This window comes from Coturnix japonica, chromosome 24, assembly GCF_001577835.2.
Source record: "Coturnix japonica isolate 7356 chromosome 24, Coturnix japonica 2.1, whole genome shotgun sequence".
NCBI classification, from domain to species: Eukaryota; Metazoa; Chordata; class Aves; order Galliformes; family Phasianidae; genus Coturnix; species Coturnix japonica.
Genome location: NC_029539.1, coordinates 2,141,521 through 2,158,409, shown reverse-complemented (window position 1 = coordinate 2,158,409; position 16,889 = coordinate 2,141,521). Strand labels below are relative to the sequence as shown.

General features: G+C 48.6%; 3 protein-coding genes across 5 annotated transcripts; 1 reads left to right on the top strand and 2 right to left on the bottom strand.

The window, feature by feature from the left end:
* Positions 1-118: 118 nt before the first annotated feature.
* ACAD8 (acyl-CoA dehydrogenase family member 8) lies at positions 119-5,120 on the bottom strand. The gene is made up of 11 exons (XM_015883905.1): positions 4,908-5,120; positions 4,389-4,489; positions 4,128-4,297; positions 3,899-4,008; positions 3,570-3,646; positions 3,144-3,281; positions 2,654-2,789; positions 2,465-2,562; positions 2,086-2,238; positions 1,267-1,369; positions 119-525 (listed from the first exon to the last, which is right to left on the bottom strand). The coding sequence occupies exons 1-11, from the start codon at positions 5,101-5,103 to the stop codon at positions 473-475; spliced, it is 1,335 nt and encodes a 444-aa protein (XP_015739391.1). The 5' UTR covers positions 5,104-5,120; the 3' UTR covers positions 119-472.
* Positions 5,076-9,223, top strand: THYN1 (thymocyte nuclear protein 1). 3 transcript variants are annotated; one of them, XM_015883917.1, is made up of 8 exons: positions 5,076-5,191; positions 5,662-5,784; positions 6,329-6,558; positions 7,072-7,140; positions 7,220-7,312; positions 7,970-8,065; positions 8,697-8,847; positions 8,962-9,223. In XM_015883917.1, exons 2-8 carry the CDS (start codon positions 5,742-5,744, stop codon positions 9,006-9,008), a joined length of 729 nt encoding a protein of 242 aa, XP_015739403.1. In that variant the 5' UTR covers positions 5,076-5,191; positions 5,662-5,741; the 3' UTR covers positions 9,009-9,223. The 3 variants fall into 3 exon arrangements, with proteins under 3 accessions (XP_015739403.1, XP_015739404.1, XP_015739405.1); XM_015883918.1 differs by having other exon boundaries at positions 5,077-5,191; positions 5,701-5,784; XM_015883919.2 differs by having other exon boundaries at positions 5,081-5,191; positions 5,704-5,784.
* A 377-nt stretch (positions 9,224-9,600) lies between these two features.
* On the bottom strand, positions 9,601-16,884 carry VPS26B (VPS26, retromer complex component B). Its single transcript, XM_015883906.2, has 6 exons — positions 16,489-16,884; positions 14,606-14,762; positions 13,622-13,786; positions 13,252-13,427; positions 12,913-13,055; positions 9,601-12,729 (listed from the first exon to the last, which is right to left on the bottom strand). Exons 1-6 carry the CDS (start codon positions 16,709-16,711, stop codon positions 12,583-12,585), a joined length of 1,011 nt encoding a protein of 336 aa, XP_015739392.1. The 5' UTR covers positions 16,712-16,884; the 3' UTR covers positions 9,601-12,582.
* Positions 16,885-16,889: the final 5 nt, after the last annotated feature.

Genomic DNA, 16,889 nt, shown 5'->3' with positions numbered 1-16,889 from the left:
CCGCACTCAGTCAGTCACTCAGTCACTCACTCACCCAGTCAGTCAGTGGGGTCGGGCCTGCTGTATAACTTGGTTTTAATCTCAACCCCACAGCCCGAGCAAAGCGATCACAGCTTGATCCATTGACAATCATAGATTTACTGATTCCAATTGGATTTGCCAACGTTTGTGCTCCCGCTGCTTTGATCCGAGGGCTGCAGCATCCAGGAGGATGGGAGTGTATGTAAAGCCAGCAGGTCCTTTGAATTAAGGTTTAATTGGTAGATGAATGGGTCCAAGCCATTCTAACTCCAAACCTGGAGCTCCCATGTCCCTATTCTTCCACGAAGGATGGATGGCAGGCAGCCCACAGTCATTATTTGGGGATAAAGGCCTCGTTTGAAGCTGTGATTCACATCTTCAGGCTGCACAGGCTCAGATCCTGCTTTCCTCTCCCATGTTAAGATTGTTGGCTATAGGTGAGCTCCCAGCTTCACCCCTGTAACAGGTTCCTGGCCACAATCATCCTCATCACCTCATTGGTACCTGCAGTGGGTCAGAGATGCAAAAGGTTGTTAAGAGATGGTCTGATTCTGCACTCAATGAGGGCACACAAAGTTCTTCCCCAACCTACAGTCTATAGGACAGAAAACCCCTCCCCAGGGGAACCATTTGAGGTGGCATTTCTGAGATATCAGGCTGCAATACAGCTATAAAGTGCTAACACATTGCTTAAGCTTCATAAGCACTAGTGCTTCCTTTGATATGGGCACTGAGCTGCACAGGATCTGTGTGAACAGCTGAGTTCACTGCTTTGCTATGTGGCACAACTTAAAGCTTCCATCCCTACACGGTGCGTTGGTTTTATGTATACGGGTTTCAAAGAAGGGACAGCAAAATGGAAAGGAAGTCAAACAGAGATTAGAAAAGGCCATTGCACACGCAGTTGTGCCCAAACATTGGTAGAGAAAGAAAGCCAAAGACTAAATGGGAACTGCTGGGGAGTGTCAGTGGGAGTCACTGGATAAAATTGGATGGAGGCAACACTGACATAACAGAGATCTCCCCCTGCTGTAAGACCCTTCAAGTACATGGCAGCTTCTCCAGAGAGCTGGAGATTTTACACGCAGAGCTCTTGGCTGTGGGATGCATGTGATATCCAAGGGTAGTTCAAGCACAGGGCAAAAACAGCTCCTGAAACCCTAGAATCAGTCACGTGGCAAGGCCTGGAAGGCTTGTTCTTTCTTGATGCTCAGCCAAATCCCTGCTAGTAACAGCATCTTTTACCTTCCAGGATCTGGTGGACTCTGATGTCTCGCACAAACTGCTGCACTGCGTAATCCTTCAGGTAGCCATAGCCCCCGTGCATCTGCAGAGCCTGGTTACAGATCTAAGAAGACAGCGTTGCTGCTGAAGTGACTTGCGTGGTGTTGAGGACAAGTCAGAGACAGAAGCACGGTAAGAACCCAATGTCTTTTCTTCTGGTCACCTCATCTCATCTCTTAGCAGTCTGGTGTGACAGCAAGGAGCTTTCAGTTCCCATCAGTGCTGCTCTCAGTGCTATCACGTTACCTAAGTGCTGCTTCACATTCATGGTGCATTTATGTGAACAATACAGCATATAAATAACCAAGAAAGGCTTGACTTAATAAAGGCAGGTTCTGCTGCGTTTCCATGCTGCTACTGATAGAAAAACCAAAACACCAGATCACCACCTAGCGGCAGTCAGCTGAGGAATCTGTTCAAGGCTTTGATTTCTATTGAGGTGTGACTCCATGTGTCATTATCTATCAACTCGAGACATACAACACAACAGGCAGCAAAAATGGTCTAGAAAAGACCACTTCCTAATTAGGAGTTATCAGCATGTAACATGGGTGTTACCCTTTGAATGCTCTGCTGCCTATCCCATGTCCTTGCTTGGCCCTCTCAATAGTTGTATAGAAAGCCAGGAGGCCTGAACTGTGAAGAAACAACTACTGCAGCCTCCACAGGGTGCAGAATTCTGTCCCATTAAACATCCTGGTTCTGAAATGAGGCTCAATGAACACACTCAGGTCTCCCAAGATTCCAATGAAGAGGCCAAATGAGCTTTGAGTAACCTACCGCAAAGCACTCATCGGTTGCAAACAGCTTGGCCATGGAGCACAGCACGGCTGCATCTTCCCTTCCATCCTGCAGAGCCCGTGCAGCATTGCGCACCATGAGCCGCGCTGCCACCAGGCGCGTCGCCATCTCTGCCAGCCTGAACTGCAGGTACTGCCAGGGAACAAGGAAAAATGAGGTCAGCATCTTTACAGAGCCCTGTGCCCTGAACCACATCCCCGCTATCTGCAGGCAGGTCTCATGCCTGACGTGCTTTCTTACTATGGAAAAGCACATTCCTGACTTTGATCTCTGATCTCCCTTCAGATTTCCCTTTGGCACACTGAGGACGTCTCCCTCTAGCTGTTTGTTCAGAGTGTAAATCTGGTAGGGAGTTTACCTGGTTGTTTGCTAGGGGTTCCCCAAACTGTTTGCGGACAGTGAGATGTTCCTGAGCCAGGAGAACGGAGGCGTGAGCAGCTCCTAATGAGCAAGAAGCTGGTGGGAGAAAATGAGAACACAGAGTGACCATGAAACTAATGCAGAGAGTCAAGACTTCTCTCTTGTCTCTGCTGTCTGTCTTTCTTACCAATGTTTATCCTGCCTCCATTCAGCCCCTTCATGGCAATGTTGAAGCCCTGCCCTTCAGCTCCCAGCCGGTTGCCAACAGGAACAATACAGTCCTCAAAAATCACAGCTCGAGTTGGCTGGGAGTTCCACCCCACCTGGAAGAAAAAGTGCTTTGCAAACTGCTCAGGGAGCAGCACACATCCTTATCACAGCAGAGAAATGCTCAGCCTGCTCTCAGCTCCTCGATCTCATTGCTAAGAGCACCTCAGAGCCTGTGGTCTGTGTGGTTTGGTGTCAGTGTGCTGAGCTAGAAATGGAAGTGGATTTGAGCAGAGCACTTCTGAGATTAAAATCCTTCATTTAGCAAAGTGAACGTTACTGTGCAAACTTCATCAAAATTGGACGTGGCTGATTCTGGTCCCATTCAACAAAAGGTTCCCGGTGCTTTGCAGATGAACTCATCTCTGTCCTGCTCTTCCCTCACAGGAAATAAAAAGCAAGGCTCTTACCTTCTTCTCTTTCTTGCCGAAGCTGAGACCTGGTGTCCCCTTCTCCAGCACCACACAGGAGATGCCCTTAGGGCCTGGGCCTCCTGTGCGACACATAACAACGTATACATCCGTGTCACCTCCTCCACTGATGAAAGCCTGCAGTAAAGTACAAGAGGAAAGGGTTGGCTGCTATATGCTAACTCAGAGCCTGCAGCGCCAGCCAGGGCATGAAATGGAGGGGTGAAGTGATGAGACAAAGACTCCACTGCCAGGAGGTATTTAGGGACCCAACTGTGCTAAGCTCTGTTGGATGCCCTGCAGAGGGTGTCATGCTGTGAGGATGACAGAGATAAGGAGACAGTAGGAAATGAAAAGCATGGTGAGACCCAGGACCCTTTGAGCATGCAGTGCCATCCAGCAGCTTTAAGAGGAGCAAAGAGGTACCTTGGAGCCATTCAAGACATAGGTGTCCCCTTTCCTCTTAGCTGAGGTCAGCAGGGAAGCCGCATCACTTCCACTTCCTATTTGGGAGGTAAGGGAGCAGCCAATGAAGCAGGAGATCTTTGAAGACAAAGCCTTTAAGGTGTCCTAGGAATCATACCCAGAACCACTGGGGTCTGTACCACAAGTATTCACCAACCATCAACTTCTGGTTGATTGCACAAGAGAATGTGAAAAGAAACATTCCACCTCTGGCTCCAGGCGACATTCACATGTAGTAAAACCTCACTAGGAGTGAGGGAGGGGAGAAGATGTTGTTGGAAAACACTCACCTGGCTCAGTAAGGCAGTAAGAAGCAAATTTTTCCATGCTACAGAGCGATGGGCAGAACCTGTGCCTCTGTTCCTCATTGCCAAAGGTGTCGATCATCCAAGCACACATGCTGGAGCAGGAGAGAAGGAGCAGCATTACAGTGTGTGCATGTGAACACAGCCCTAGAAGGAAGGTGGGTCTGCATTATACAACCAGACCGACACCATCCACCTCTCTGCAGATCCTCACTTGTGGATGCTGATGTAAGCAGTGGTGCTGGTACATCCCGTCGATAAGGCTTCGAAGATGATGGAGGTATCGAGACGTGACAATCCGGAGCCACCCACATCTGGCTTCACATAGATGCCACCAAATCCCAGCTGGGCTGCCTTGCGCATTGTTTCCACTGGGAATATTTCCTATTGGGACAGACAGAGACATCGAAAGTGCTCAGTCCCAAAGCTCTGAAGTGTTTGGTAATTGGGATTGGGTTAAAACACAAGCAATTACCTTTTCGTCCCACTCAGCCATATGAGGAGCCATCTCGTTGGCAGCAAAATCAAGGGCCACTTTTTGGAATCCCTTCTGCTCCTCTGTCAGACCCACAGATGCTATTAAAAAACAGGAAGAGATCCAGCAGGTCATCATTCATACTCTGCGCTATGAAACCCATTTCTTTGCTCCCTGGAACCATTGGGATCTGGGCAGTGCACACATCTCTGGCTGCTCATTGCCGTGCTTTGAGGTTGGGGCAGGGACAGCACAGCTCCTCTGGGCCTGTGCTGCACAAGGGAACACTCGTGCGATGTTCAAGGATGTTAGAAAGCGAGCAAGCAAAAGAACCTCTTTGGAAACAGCATCTAAAGCTGTAACAACGCACTGCCCTGCTGAGGCTTCTCCCCTTAACGCGTCACATTTAAACGCCGGGGCAATTAAACGGGGAAGTGTCACGGGATCCTTTAGGTCTCCCTCCATCCCTCCATCCCTCCCTGGTGCAGCAGGAGCCGTCCTCGCCCCACGGATCCTTACGGTCGATGCAGGAGGCGATGCCGCGTTGCCGCAGCAGCAGCGGGGTCATAACGCGGCTCCGGGCCGCTCTCCACGCCATGGCGGTGCGGGAGGCGGCGACAGCGCGACGGCAGCCGGGAGTTGTAGTCGTCGGATGGGGCTGCCCGCATTGGACGCTGAAGGAGGCGAGCACCGGGCAGGGCCTTTTTTTTTGCATAACGGTTCCAGACTTCCGACTGTAAGAGGGAGGTGCGATTCCTCCGGGCAAGGCGTGAGCATCCTTAGGGGGAACGCGGCCGGAGCTGGTGAGCGGAGCCACGGGATGGGACGGGACGGTGGGTGTAGGTGGTGGGAAAGTTGTTGGTGGCTCGGTTAGAGGGGAGGAGAAGCGCCCAGAGCCGCATAACTTGTACCAGGGGCTGCTGTTGGAGCGGCCGAGCTGTGGGTGTTTGCATGCAATAAGCTCCGTGCTGGGCAGGCACTGAGCCATGCAAGGAAGCTGCTTTCGCTTTCCCGACAGCACGGCTCCTCTTACAGGCAGAAAACGGCCATGCTGAGGCCGAGCGCCTGCGGGACTTAACTCCAACAGCTGCTCAAAGCAGCCCTGCTGCCAACGTCCATCAGAGCGATGGAGCCCGGGTGTGGTCCTCAACCAGTGCCAGCACTTGCACTGATAGAGGAAATGACTGAGCAATAGGGAGGAAACGTTCTCTCCACTTACTGCACAGCTTTTCCATTCTCTCAGCCATCCCAGCTTCTTTTTTTTTTCCTCCAGCTTGACTCAATAAGCAGCGATCTGCCCCCTTACATTCAGCAGGTGCTGCTTCTTGGTGAAGAGAATTAAAGAGCCCAGAGATGCCCTGGCCGAGCAGAAAGAGGGACAAAGGAGCAGTAGCAGGTCTGTACTACGTCCTGGTTAATTGAGTATCTCTTACACGAGGTTCTGGGCTACAGTGCAAGTACAGTCATCCTAACTATCATGTCTTTCAAGCCATGTGTCTTTGAGACAGCATTTGAGACAGCATTTCCTCTGTAAAAGTGGGCTGAGCATCCATGTGTGACTGAGACAAGTCTGGCAGGTGTAAGAGAGGGACAGTGGTGTATTCTCAGCATGAGACGGTTAAGAAATGTGACTCATCCATTTATTAACAGCTTTCACATCCTGCATGCTACAGCTGGTCGGTCGAAGTATACCCAGTTTAGTGGCATAGAAATGATGTGATAACATGCAGAAAACACAAAGCAAAAATAATTAAAAGCCTTGCACTTAAAGCAGCATTACCTGATGTTTAAGGCATAAGATGTGAAAATTACCCAGTTTGGCTCCTCTGTGTGATACATAAAGAAACTATCCTATATGTAACATCCAGGTTTCAGCACCAGCCCATATCGGAAACATTATATTTTACCAGAGTGGTCTTTTCTTCCTCGTTTCTTTTAAGATAAAAAGGAGCCTGATGCTAAAATCGCCAAGACTGAGGAGGAGCCTGAAGATAAGGAGGAAGAGGAAACGTCCACGAAACCTCCAGCTGGGGGCTCCAAGTCAGGATGGAAGAACTGGAAAAAGGCAAAAGAATCTGATTCAGGTGGAGAGGAAAGCAAGATAACATACTGCCATTGGCTTCTGAAATCGGAGCCAGAGAGCAGGCTTGAGAAGGGAGTGGATGTGAAAGTAAGCACTGACACCCATTCTAGTATCCTTATTCAGCAAAGTCAACAAAGCATAGAAGCAATTTCACTCCTAACCAGAGCATTAGCACCGGAGTGCTGAATTACGGGATCAAACAATTCAGACTTTAGAATTTCAACACTATTTGTAATATCAACCCTATTACTGAGTCTTTAGTACTTCTCTAAAAGCACTTGTCTTCCTGAAAAAAGGACAAGACAATTCTGTTCACTTTAGGGGTGACAACACAGGGGTTTGATACTAAAGAGGAAATTGGTTCCTTAGGATGCTTAGCTTTAGGCAGCAGGGACTCCATCTGTTTCATGCTCTGCCCTTACACTGGGTGCAGCATTCCTTCATGAGGAGTTTTCTTTAAGCCCTATGAGAACAAAACCATTTTTGTGAAGTTTGAGCTCTAACTGAAGGAGCTTCAGACATTAAAGCAAAACAGACCATAAGGCAACAGAGATCAAACTGCCTCCTGGACTTCACCTTTGTGTTCATTCCATTTGGCAGTTCAGCATTGAAGACTTGAAGGCTCAGCCCAATCAGACAACCTTTTGGGAAGGAGTAAGAAACTACCAGGTAAGAAGCAGAAGTCAAAGGCTGAAATATCACTAGAAATCATATCAATTGCTCAAAGCCTCTCACTTTAATTTGACAGGCAAGGAACTTCCTGAGAGCCATGAAACTTGGGCAGCAGGCATTCTTCTATCACAGTAACTGCAAAGAGCCTGGCATCGTTGGCATTGTCAAGGTGAGTGCCTCATTCTGTGTGTTGGAGGGGAAAAAAGTCATCAGTGGGTTATCAAATGGTTTGTTAGCCTTACTTCTGTTTCACAATCAAAGGAGTGCAAAAGGAAGTCTAATCAGAGCAGCAAATAGGCTTAGGGTATTTAGGCTTATTGTACATATCACAGCGAGCATCTCTGGCATCTTTCCCCAGAGAAATGAAACCACACCGCTGTTACCTTGCTGTCATTTCAGAGCATCTCCAGCCATGCAAAACATTGCTCTGCACTTGTGGTTTCTGACTGATGTCTAATTTACCAAATTCTACTGTGCTGACTCTGCAAGAAAGCAGTATAAAGCCTAGGGCACAGGAAAGCTTTTTCATGAAGACCTGTACCCAGTTTTTCTCTGTTACGTGTGTTCCCTCCACTTGGCTCTCTATAGAGATGATGATGCTCCATTGATATCCATTCTGTTCTACAGGGCTTCCATCCAAGGAATCTAAAGGAAGGAAATATATCTGTTAGAATGGATTTCACAGAAAGCAAGGCTCCCTTTTGCACCAGCATTATTCCTCGTCTGTCCAGGCACAGCTTTCTCAAGGGCATTTCACACCCTTTGCTGACAACAGCATTTAATTGACAGGAGCTCGTCTCACATTCATCTCCCATTCTTGTTTCAGATTGTAAAGGAAGCATACCCTGATCACACACAGTTCGATCAGAAGGATCCTCATTATGATTCCTCCAGCAGAAAAGAGAACCCCAAATGGTCCATGGTAACGTAGCAAACTAAATACAGTCATCTTAAGCTCTGTGTTTGAACCCAGTGCAGTTAGGAGCCTCTTATACTGCGTATCTTTGGAAGCTTCTGCCCTATCCTACCTACCTTTTTCTCCATCAAGAGAAAACCCAATCCTGATTGTTTTCTCTACTCTTCTGTTACTTCCACAACAAAATGCATCTCCCTGCATTTTCAGACCTGCCTGGCAGGGAGGTCAGTTCTGCATCCGTTGCAGAACTCTGAGTCAGGAGGAACAAACATCTCCAAACACTCCTCTTAGTCTATAGCAATGAAAACTATGGTTTTATTCATACTAAATTATAAGGAAGTAACTGCTGACAGGCTGGCTATATAACCTGCAGCTTTGTTTTATATTGTCTGTGACCACATAAATGTATGTTTCTAGCTCATGGTGCTAAGATTGATGTAAATGACTGGCCTGCCAGAAGCTTCTGATTTTCAGCCTTCAGCAAGAGAAAGCTGCTGTGCCATTACAAGATACTATACATTGGTCCCTTGGTTATTTGATTCAGTTTAAAATCCTTACTTCCCCCAAAGATCTTATGTGTTATGTGGATGCTAAATCCTTCTTCATCCATGCTCCTTTGCTGCTCATCACCTGCCAGGTGGATGTCCAGTTTGTGCGGATGACAAAACGTTTCATCCCCCTTTCTGAAATCAAGACTCACCACCTGGCCCACAAAGCAGATGGGGGGCCCCTAAAGGACATGATGCTCTTCTCAAGACAACGTCTTTCTGTCCAACCACTGACACAAGGTAAAAGCCTTTTCCTCCTCTGGTCTCAGTGCCATTCCTTCTGAGGGGCAGCCTTCAACCAGACAACTTGGAAGTCCTGCTTATGACACTTTCTTCCTTACCTTTCCAATGCAGAAGAATTTGATTTTGTCTTGAGCCTGGAAGAGGAAAAGCCACATTAAGTAACTGACGGCAGCACAGCTTGTACCCAGCCCATTGATGCCTCCTTCTAAACCAGCACAATCCTCAAGTTTACTCAACCACAGCAAGGAGAACAAGCCTGCAAATGGTTTGAAGCTTTACGTCCCTTACTCCAACACTGTTGTTTGTTTGTTTGGGTTGTTTGGGTTTTTTTTTTTTGCTTATTTTTAAATAAAGCCTTTTAGAATCAATTGCAGCTACTCGATTTTAGCAGTGGTGACATTCTGCAGCTTCTCTCTTGAAAGCAACATCCTTGAGGATGCAGTTCCATGTACTGCAGTGGGACGTTCTAATGTCACTGTGCTTCTGCCTAGAGCAAGAAGATTTTGGTGTGTATTAACCCAATTGCTGCCAAGCAGATCACTGTTAACTTCCTGCAGGTACAAAACTTCAGCAGGGACATCAGCAAGGAGAAATCAGCCTGCTAAATCTTAAGCTACGTGGCCTCCATCAGCACAGCTTCCAACAGTGATATATTTTCTAAAGACCATAGCAAAGAAAAATGCCTTAATACCATAAAAAAACACCACCACCATCCCATGCACCACAAATCATATCAGACAAACTCACGCACAGCATTTGAAAGCCAAGTCTGGCTCTTTTTTAATTGGAGAGACAAAAAAAAACAAACCCAAGTTTTAAAATACAGCCATTGAAAAGACGATGAATTAAGAAACATGTAAACACAGCAGAGGCTTAATTACAAGTTGCACTGCTTGGTTTAGTACTTGCCCACTCCTCCCTACATGAAGCTGCCGAGGAGAGAGGGAATGACCCAAGTAATGCACAGAACCATCCAGCTCAGGGGAACACAACTCAATTAGCGTCTGCCCCGCACTGTGCTAATGAAGTGCTTTCCTATAGTACCTTGTTCTTATGCTTCCACTTATCTGCTCAGCACATCTGCTCCACCCCAAACAGAGGGCCTAATGGGGTTCAACGATTCTTATATTAAGTAAAAGTGGGGATCATTTCCCAAGTGTGATTCCGCAGCTCGGGGAAAGAGGCACAAAGGAGGAAGAAACAAAACAAAAAGCCAAACAGGCTCATGCATTCAACCCTACCCATGGAAGGAGAGTCACAACTGGATGATCTTTAAGATCCCTTCCAACCCGAGCCATTCTGTGATGAACAGATGATGAATCAAAATCTCCTTACAGTGCATTATCAGACTGTACTGATGCTGTTCAGACAGTAAACAAACCACTCCTGGAATGCAAAGACATTTTCATCCGTGGGGCTTCTTTAATACCACATAGCCTACAATCAAAAGGAATTCACAGGGGGAAAAGCTTTACGTAGGAGGAGAGCTGAGGGTAAGCAAAGGGTGGTTTGGGTGCTGCTGTGCTCAGCTTAGCTGTGGAATGATAGTCTGCTATCCCCTGAGGCTCCTGCAGGAGCTTCGCTTGTCTCTCAATGATTGTATATTGCCACAGCGCAGGTGGTTCCCCCTTCATAGAGGGGGAGTAGAGTGTCAAAGTAACATCCAGATTGCTTTGCCATGTCAGACCTGCAGACGTTGCCACCCCTTGCCCCGGCGTAACAAGGTTGTCTCAGCTTTTGCTTCAGTCTGAGGAGCTCACAGCTCCAGCCCATGGCACACGCTTCTCACGTAAAGAAGAGCAAGTCACGTCTTCACTATTACAGAGCAGAAACATGGTGTGACACGAGCATTCAGCAGAGATGAGTTCATTAGTGTCCTCTACAACAGAGCGAGACTGCCCAGCTCTACTAAAAACCACAACCTTACACATGGTGATTAAAAGATAACTTACTTTGGCAAGCAGAAACACACATTGATCACTGAAATACAGTAGCTGTCTTATTACATAAAAAGCTCCCCTTCCCACCCTGACCCCATTCCCTCCACCAGCATCATTCGACTAAACAAAGCAGAAGATGCCTCCGTTTCCCAGCTGCAAGACAACTGTTCTACATCCAGCTGTAGGACAGAGGCAGAGGAGGTTCATTCCAGAATCAGAAAGAAGCTGGACAAAACCACAGCGAGCCACAAACTTGCAGGGAAACTCAGCCAAATCCCACTTGATGGAGCTCCGATCCCAGCATCTATTGCAGGCTTGTCTCTCTGGTAGGAGCTCCAACCACCTGCTTCTACAAAGGGCATCTAAACAGGATGGATATTCTCCAAACTCAATCAAATCTACAAAGCCATTTCTAATTTGTAACGGAGGAGTGATTCCATTCTGGGAATGTTCTCATGATTCTACTTAGTTGAAGACTAAAAGCAGCTTATTTTAGAGTTTAAAAAAGAACAACCAACAACACAACTGCATTCAGGTTCTCAGTTCAAGGCACACCCTCAGACCTCACTGGTGACTTCAGCTCAGGCCTGAATAATGTCCCTCTGGAATATGAGAACTCCACCATCCTTCCAGCTGCTGCTTGGCTCATCCAGCAGCACACATCAGCCACGAGCTCCTTAAACAACTGCATCCTCTCTCTGGCGTTACCAATCCTCACTCTGCATGTGAGAGAGCAAATACAACACACGTTTCTGCACTGCTCTCAGCCCTGCTGCAAAGCCTGCTCTGTCACAAGGACACAAAGCACAAGCAGGGCAGCATGTGCAGTACAAACTCACTCCCATAGTATTTAATATCCCAAAACCAAAGCTCCAGACCTCTCAAGGATGCTCTGGCCTGCAGATGGGACCTGGCTGAGTGCAGCAGCCCCACACACACTGCTCACAAGGCGCTGCTCTCAGCCTGCAGCCCTCCTGCCCCGACTTCTTAACCACCCAGCACCACTGTCTGCTCCTCCCAACCCTCACTGCACTGCCCAACCTGTGCCACCTCTCTGTTCCATGTCCCACTGGATCCATATGCCTCCCTCCCTACCAACCAGCCCAGCTCCCCCTGGCACAGCACACAGCCAGCAGCTCCCATAAGGACACAGAAGCCATCCCGCTGCCCATGCTCCACCAGCAGAGTGGCTGCGTGGCACTGCCTGACTCAACTGCATTATGTAACTGCTTGTGACAAAGAATCCACCACCAACACAAAGAGGAAGAGGAGGCAGTGAGGGGATAACACGAAACCACTTCAAGTAGGCTGCACCTCAGTCTCCGACTCCCTCCTCTACCTTCCAACCAAATGCCACGTCATTTTCCCTTGTGAAGATTTCTGAAAGGCAAGAAAAAGATACCCATCCCACGCAGTCCCAAAGCAACCTCCACACCGCTGAGCCGCAGCAGCAGCTTTGGCCTTCACTTGCTCTCTCCCTCCCCGCAGCCACCCCAAAAGGGTCTCGGGGCAAAGAGGAGATCAGGCAGCTCCGCAGCTTCCAGATGTGCCTCAAAGCAGCCGACCCGAGGAATGTAGTTGATGGGGAAGCACTGAGGTACCTTCAACTCTGCACCACCAGTGCTCCACCTTACCCTGCCCTCCCAGCCCCTTCCCACCCTGCTAGTCCTTTGAAGAAAGGAATTGAGTTCAAAAACGGATATTTGTTTTCACGAAGTCTCTGAAGTGTTGTTTTCTTCCTCCTCGCTGCTGTCCCCGCTGGATTCACAGCAGCCCTCCTCTGCATGGCCTCTCACTGCCGCCCGTTGTTCTCTGCAGGCTGGTTGGGGGTCTTGGCCTCCGTGTGCGAGGACGTCCCCTCAAAGCGCTGGGAGGCGATGGCCGCTTGGTGGGACATGCTCTTCCTCACTATATCTCCTTTCCTCCAAAGCACCACCTCCTGCAGCAACACATCCAGCAATGCTTGTCAAGGCTTGTGAGACCTGCCCCCAACCCCACCCAGACCCAAAGGCTGAATGAACCAAGCTGCCCAGCACAGCTCGCACCCAGTGGGAACTTGCCCACGCTGGCATCTCAAAGTCTCCTTCCTGAAAGCCTGGAGGACCAAGGAGCCGTTTCTCACCTGCTGTTTAAAGTAGCGTCTCTCTTCCTCGTCAATCAGCACCAAATTGAGGTAATAACGCACTGAGAACTTCTTATTGATGTCTCTCATTGTTGGAGTCAGCTCGTAGCCAGCCAGAAAGAGTCTGATGGGAATGGACTCCCCTGCAAAGAGCACACAACCATCAGCATGTGATCCTGGAAATACAAGCTAGAAGTGCCAGCAAAACCACTAGCGCTGAACTTGAACACCTTCTGCCCTGAGCTGCAGCAATGCTCACAGATTCAGCTGCAAATACTGTTCATATTCCCACCCTTAAAGACATGAGAAGGATTTCAAGGGGATCATCTGCTTCCTCACCTCTCACAGGGGCACCATCCATGATCTCATATTTAGCTATTGTGTCATTCTCGTGATAGACATTGGGTCCCGTCCCTGTCGTTTCTCTCTTGATGATATCTATCTCCATGTGTTTGATCTTGATCCGCACTAGCAAGAAGTAGATCTTACCAACAATCACGTCTTTTAAATGATACCTGATGTATGAAGGAAGAAAGCACCACAGTCAACAAGGCAGAGCAGACCAGGTCACTTTGCTCTTACCCTTGGCCCCAGCCATTAAGTGGAGCACATGAAGAAAGTGCATTTGAGGACCACATGCAAGACATGAGCTTCAAGCATTCCCCCTAGCAGAACCCCCACCACCACTGGCCGCTCATGAGACACTTACTTGGACTTGTTATACTCAAACTCAATGTGCAGGCAGTCCTCAATCCCCACCTCCATCTTAATAGAGGAGTTGAGCTCTGGGTAGGTGCTCAGAGTGTGCACGACTATGTCCATCTCCTTCACCACATCGTTCAGTCTGCGGCTGACAGTCGCTCGGAGGAAATACCTGCAAGGGAACCCCCATCCTGTTAGTGCTGCATAGGCAGCAATGGAGATGAAGCAGGGAAGGACATGGGGCTGAATAGATTGCACTGGGCCATCCAAATAAGCTTACTGGTACCCTGGCTTGCGGAGCAGCCAACAGGTTGCAAAGCCAAAAGGGAACTTTCACATGGAATAACAGACTATGACTTTTCGAAGCCTCTGTGCATTTGTGAGCCTGAATTACCTAAGTGTTATTTTGGGGATCTGAATAAGAGCTTGTAGAGCATGTATGGAAAACCAGTGTCGTTTTGCAAGAGGTAAGATCACATCAGTCTCCAGTGGCTGCAGATCTCACCATTTCCAGCTCACCCTCTGAACCCAGTTACTGGATGTGAAGTCAACTGGAGCGCTTAGGTGTGAAATACAGCTTGCAACATACGAGCGAGATACCAGCAAGGCATCTGTTTGCATATAGAGCACAATTAAAGTCAACAAGACTGATTACACGATGGTGAAAACGTCCCTGCTGGGGACTAAAGCAAACAATTTCTTCTGTTTTTTTTTAATTGCCGAGTAAATTGGAAAATATGAGGTAGATTCAGAAGGGGCTGATTTCTCTTGTCACTTAAATGGGGCCAAACAGGTTTCTTTGAGCTTTACATGCTTATAAAACCCCTCAGAGACAGCCCTTCACAATTCAGAGCACCAGATTTCACTCGGAGTCGCATCATAAACTCACAGGGATGTTTTGGAAGGGATGCTGCACTCCATTATCACCGCAATAAGCATCAGCACATTGCACAGAACCGAGAACAGTGGTCAGCAAAGGGAAGAGACTCACCTCAACTTCACATTCTGCCCCGTGTAGGACTCATAAGGTTTTTCCACGTGTGTGAATTCAAAGTCAAATATCTGTGACTGAGTGAATTCCCCAGGACGGGCCAGGTCTTTCACCAGGGACACAAACTCATGGTGGTTTCCTCGGTCATAGTAGAGCTCTAGGAAGATACAAGTCCACATTAAAGCAGCAATACAAAGTGGGATATGTAGATTTCAGATATCATGACACCAGAAATAAGAAAGGAGCTGTTCTGCACCAGCACAGGTTCCTGATGTATTGACTTGATTTGCTGCTAACCCTTCCCACGCTCATCTACACTGAGAGCAGCCCTACAGCTTGCATCACCTTTAAGCCAGAAGACATTGGCTCTTCCATGTGCTTTAAGGCATCATTCAAAGCAATGCATTCAGAACACAAGGCCAACAAACACTCAGCAGCAGCTCGTGCCATTTGCTCTCATCGTTTCCTACACAGCCTTAAACTCAAGGCCAAAGGCACTGGCACTATAATGAAAGGAAAAACACTGCTGCTTCTATGGAACAGCAGTGACAGAGCAAAAATGGAGTGCTAGGAGGCTTCCAGCTGGTGCTGCTTTGCTTCTGATTCACACCAGAGAATAACAACAGCACAGATCCTCACTGATTCTGCACTAAAGCAGTGCTCAGTGCATGGCAACCAAACGTGTGTGTCCAGCAGCCCCTGGAGAACAGGGAAACATCAATGAAGGGAGAGCATTCACCTTTGGGAGCAATGATCAAACTAACTCAACTCATGTGGTCACACTGCTCCAGTTTACCCCACAAGCTCCTCCTTTAATGCAAGCTGTTCCTTCTACATGAAACAAACTTCCAAGTCAAAGCAACGACAACTTCAACTCTGCAATCTGCATTTGCAGCTGTGTATTACGCATAAACCATCAATGAAATCTGCCCTTCCCAGCCCTGTGTGAATGCAAGACACCCACGCAGCCCTTCCAAAAAGCAAAGCCTCAGCCAATCTGATATATCCCAATGAGAAAGCAAAAACCAGATCACACACACGGGTTCACCATCAGCACTGAGCTGTGCAGAAGAGGCTGTTGGGATGGACTGAAAGAGTTGAGGAACAGCAGCGAGATTCAGGTGTAAAAAACAACCTGCCAACATCTGGTTGGCACAATAACTGCAGGTGAACTGAAACCTATTGAGTGCTCCAACACTGGGACTGCTGCACTCCCAATGGCACATCCCACATCTCAAGCTGGTAATTCAGCTTGTACACGTGCTGACCTCATGGCAGCCAGGAGCCTGAACAGAAGGAGATGGAAAGCACGCAGGGAGCGCCATCAGCAATAGCAGCTTCCACACCTTCACCAGCACAAAGGGCAGAAGCAAAGCTCCGAGCACACACTGCAGAACCAAAGGACACAGCAGCTCTGAGCACACATTGCCTGTGTGTGCTGTATTAACTCAGGGCTGCTGTTCCATACACATGGATAGTGATGCTAAGAGCCACATCATGGAGTTATTGAGGCTGTGGGTCTCATGCACGGCCTGTGCAATGCTACAACCAGCAGCAGTGGGTGTGTCAGCTTCTAAGCAAGCAGGAAATGCTCACACCCAAACTAGGGCCATGCACAGGGAGTAAAACCATTTTCATCATCATTTTGGATGATTTACCATCCTCAGCCCCGAGTGCAGCTGCTGCATAGAGACCAATAGAGCGATACACAGCCATGGAGCTGTGCATGAAGCAAATGGACACAGTGTGAGCCCCCAGCCCTGAGCCTGCAGGATGGAGTTTGACGCCGGATTTCACGTTTATTACGAGGTTCGGAATAACGACCTGGATCGGGGCCGTGGGGGATTCAGCTCATAACCCACTTTTATGTCACAGCCACTCACCGATCTGCCCGATGAACTCCACCTTGATGCCCTGATGCTCCAACCTCCTGTTGGGGTGCTTTAAGGTGAGGATGACCCGGCCGGACACTGTTTCTCCATCATAAAATAGGAAATATTTCTCTTTCTTGCCTTCCTCCGTTTTATGCTCCACCCGCCTCCTGCTCTCGGCATCGCTCAGCACCAGCTCCACCTCCGCGCTCTGTCCGAACCCGAAGAAGCTCATGGTACCGGTACAGCCCCGAGGGGACAACGGGAGCCCCCGGGATGGAATAAAGGGGCCGCAATGCGGCACAACGGGGCCGGTAACGCTGCGTGATGGACCCGCACCCACCGCCCCGCAACGCACCGCACGGCACCGGCCCGGCTCAGCGCACTGCGCATGCGCCGACGGCTCGGGGCCG

Bases quoted from the DNA above. Each gene is read 5' to 3' on its own strand.
- ACAD8 (XM_015883905.1), bottom strand. From the start codon at position 5,103: ATGCAAAAAAAAAGGCCCTGCCCGGTGCTCGCCTCCTTCAGCGTCCAA. The intron at 4,490-4,907 runs GTAAGGATCCGT...GTTTTTTAATAG, and splicing joins CATCGCCTCCTGCATCGACC to CATCTGTGGGTCTGACAGAG. The intron at 2,239-2,464 runs GTAAACTCCCTA...GTTCCCTGGCAG, and splicing joins AACCCCTAGCAAACAACCAG to TACCTGCAGTTCAGGCTGGC.
- THYN1 (XM_015883917.1), top strand. From the start codon at position 5,742: ATGCCCTGGCCGAGCAGAAAGAGGGACAAAGGAGCAGTAGCAG. The intron at 7,313-7,969 runs GTGAGTGCCTCA...TTCTTGTTTCAG, and splicing joins GCATCGTTGGCATTGTCAAG to ATTGTAAAGGAAGCATACCC. The intron at 8,066-8,696 runs GTAACGTAGCAA...ATCACCTGCCAG, and splicing joins AGAACCCCAAATGGTCCATG to GTGGATGTCCAGTTTGTGCG.
- VPS26B (XM_015883906.2), bottom strand. From the start codon at position 16,711: ATGAGCTTCTTCGGGTTCGGACAGAGCGCGGAGGTGGAGCTGGTGCTG. The intron at 13,787-14,605 runs GTGAGTCTCTTC...GTTCCCTTGCAG, and splicing joins GGGCAGAATGTGAAGTTGAG to GTATTTCCTCCGAGCGACTG. The intron at 13,056-13,251 runs GTGAGGAAGCAG...TGCTCTTTGCAG, and splicing joins GGATGGTGCCCCTGTGAGAG to GGGAGTCCATTCCCATCAGA.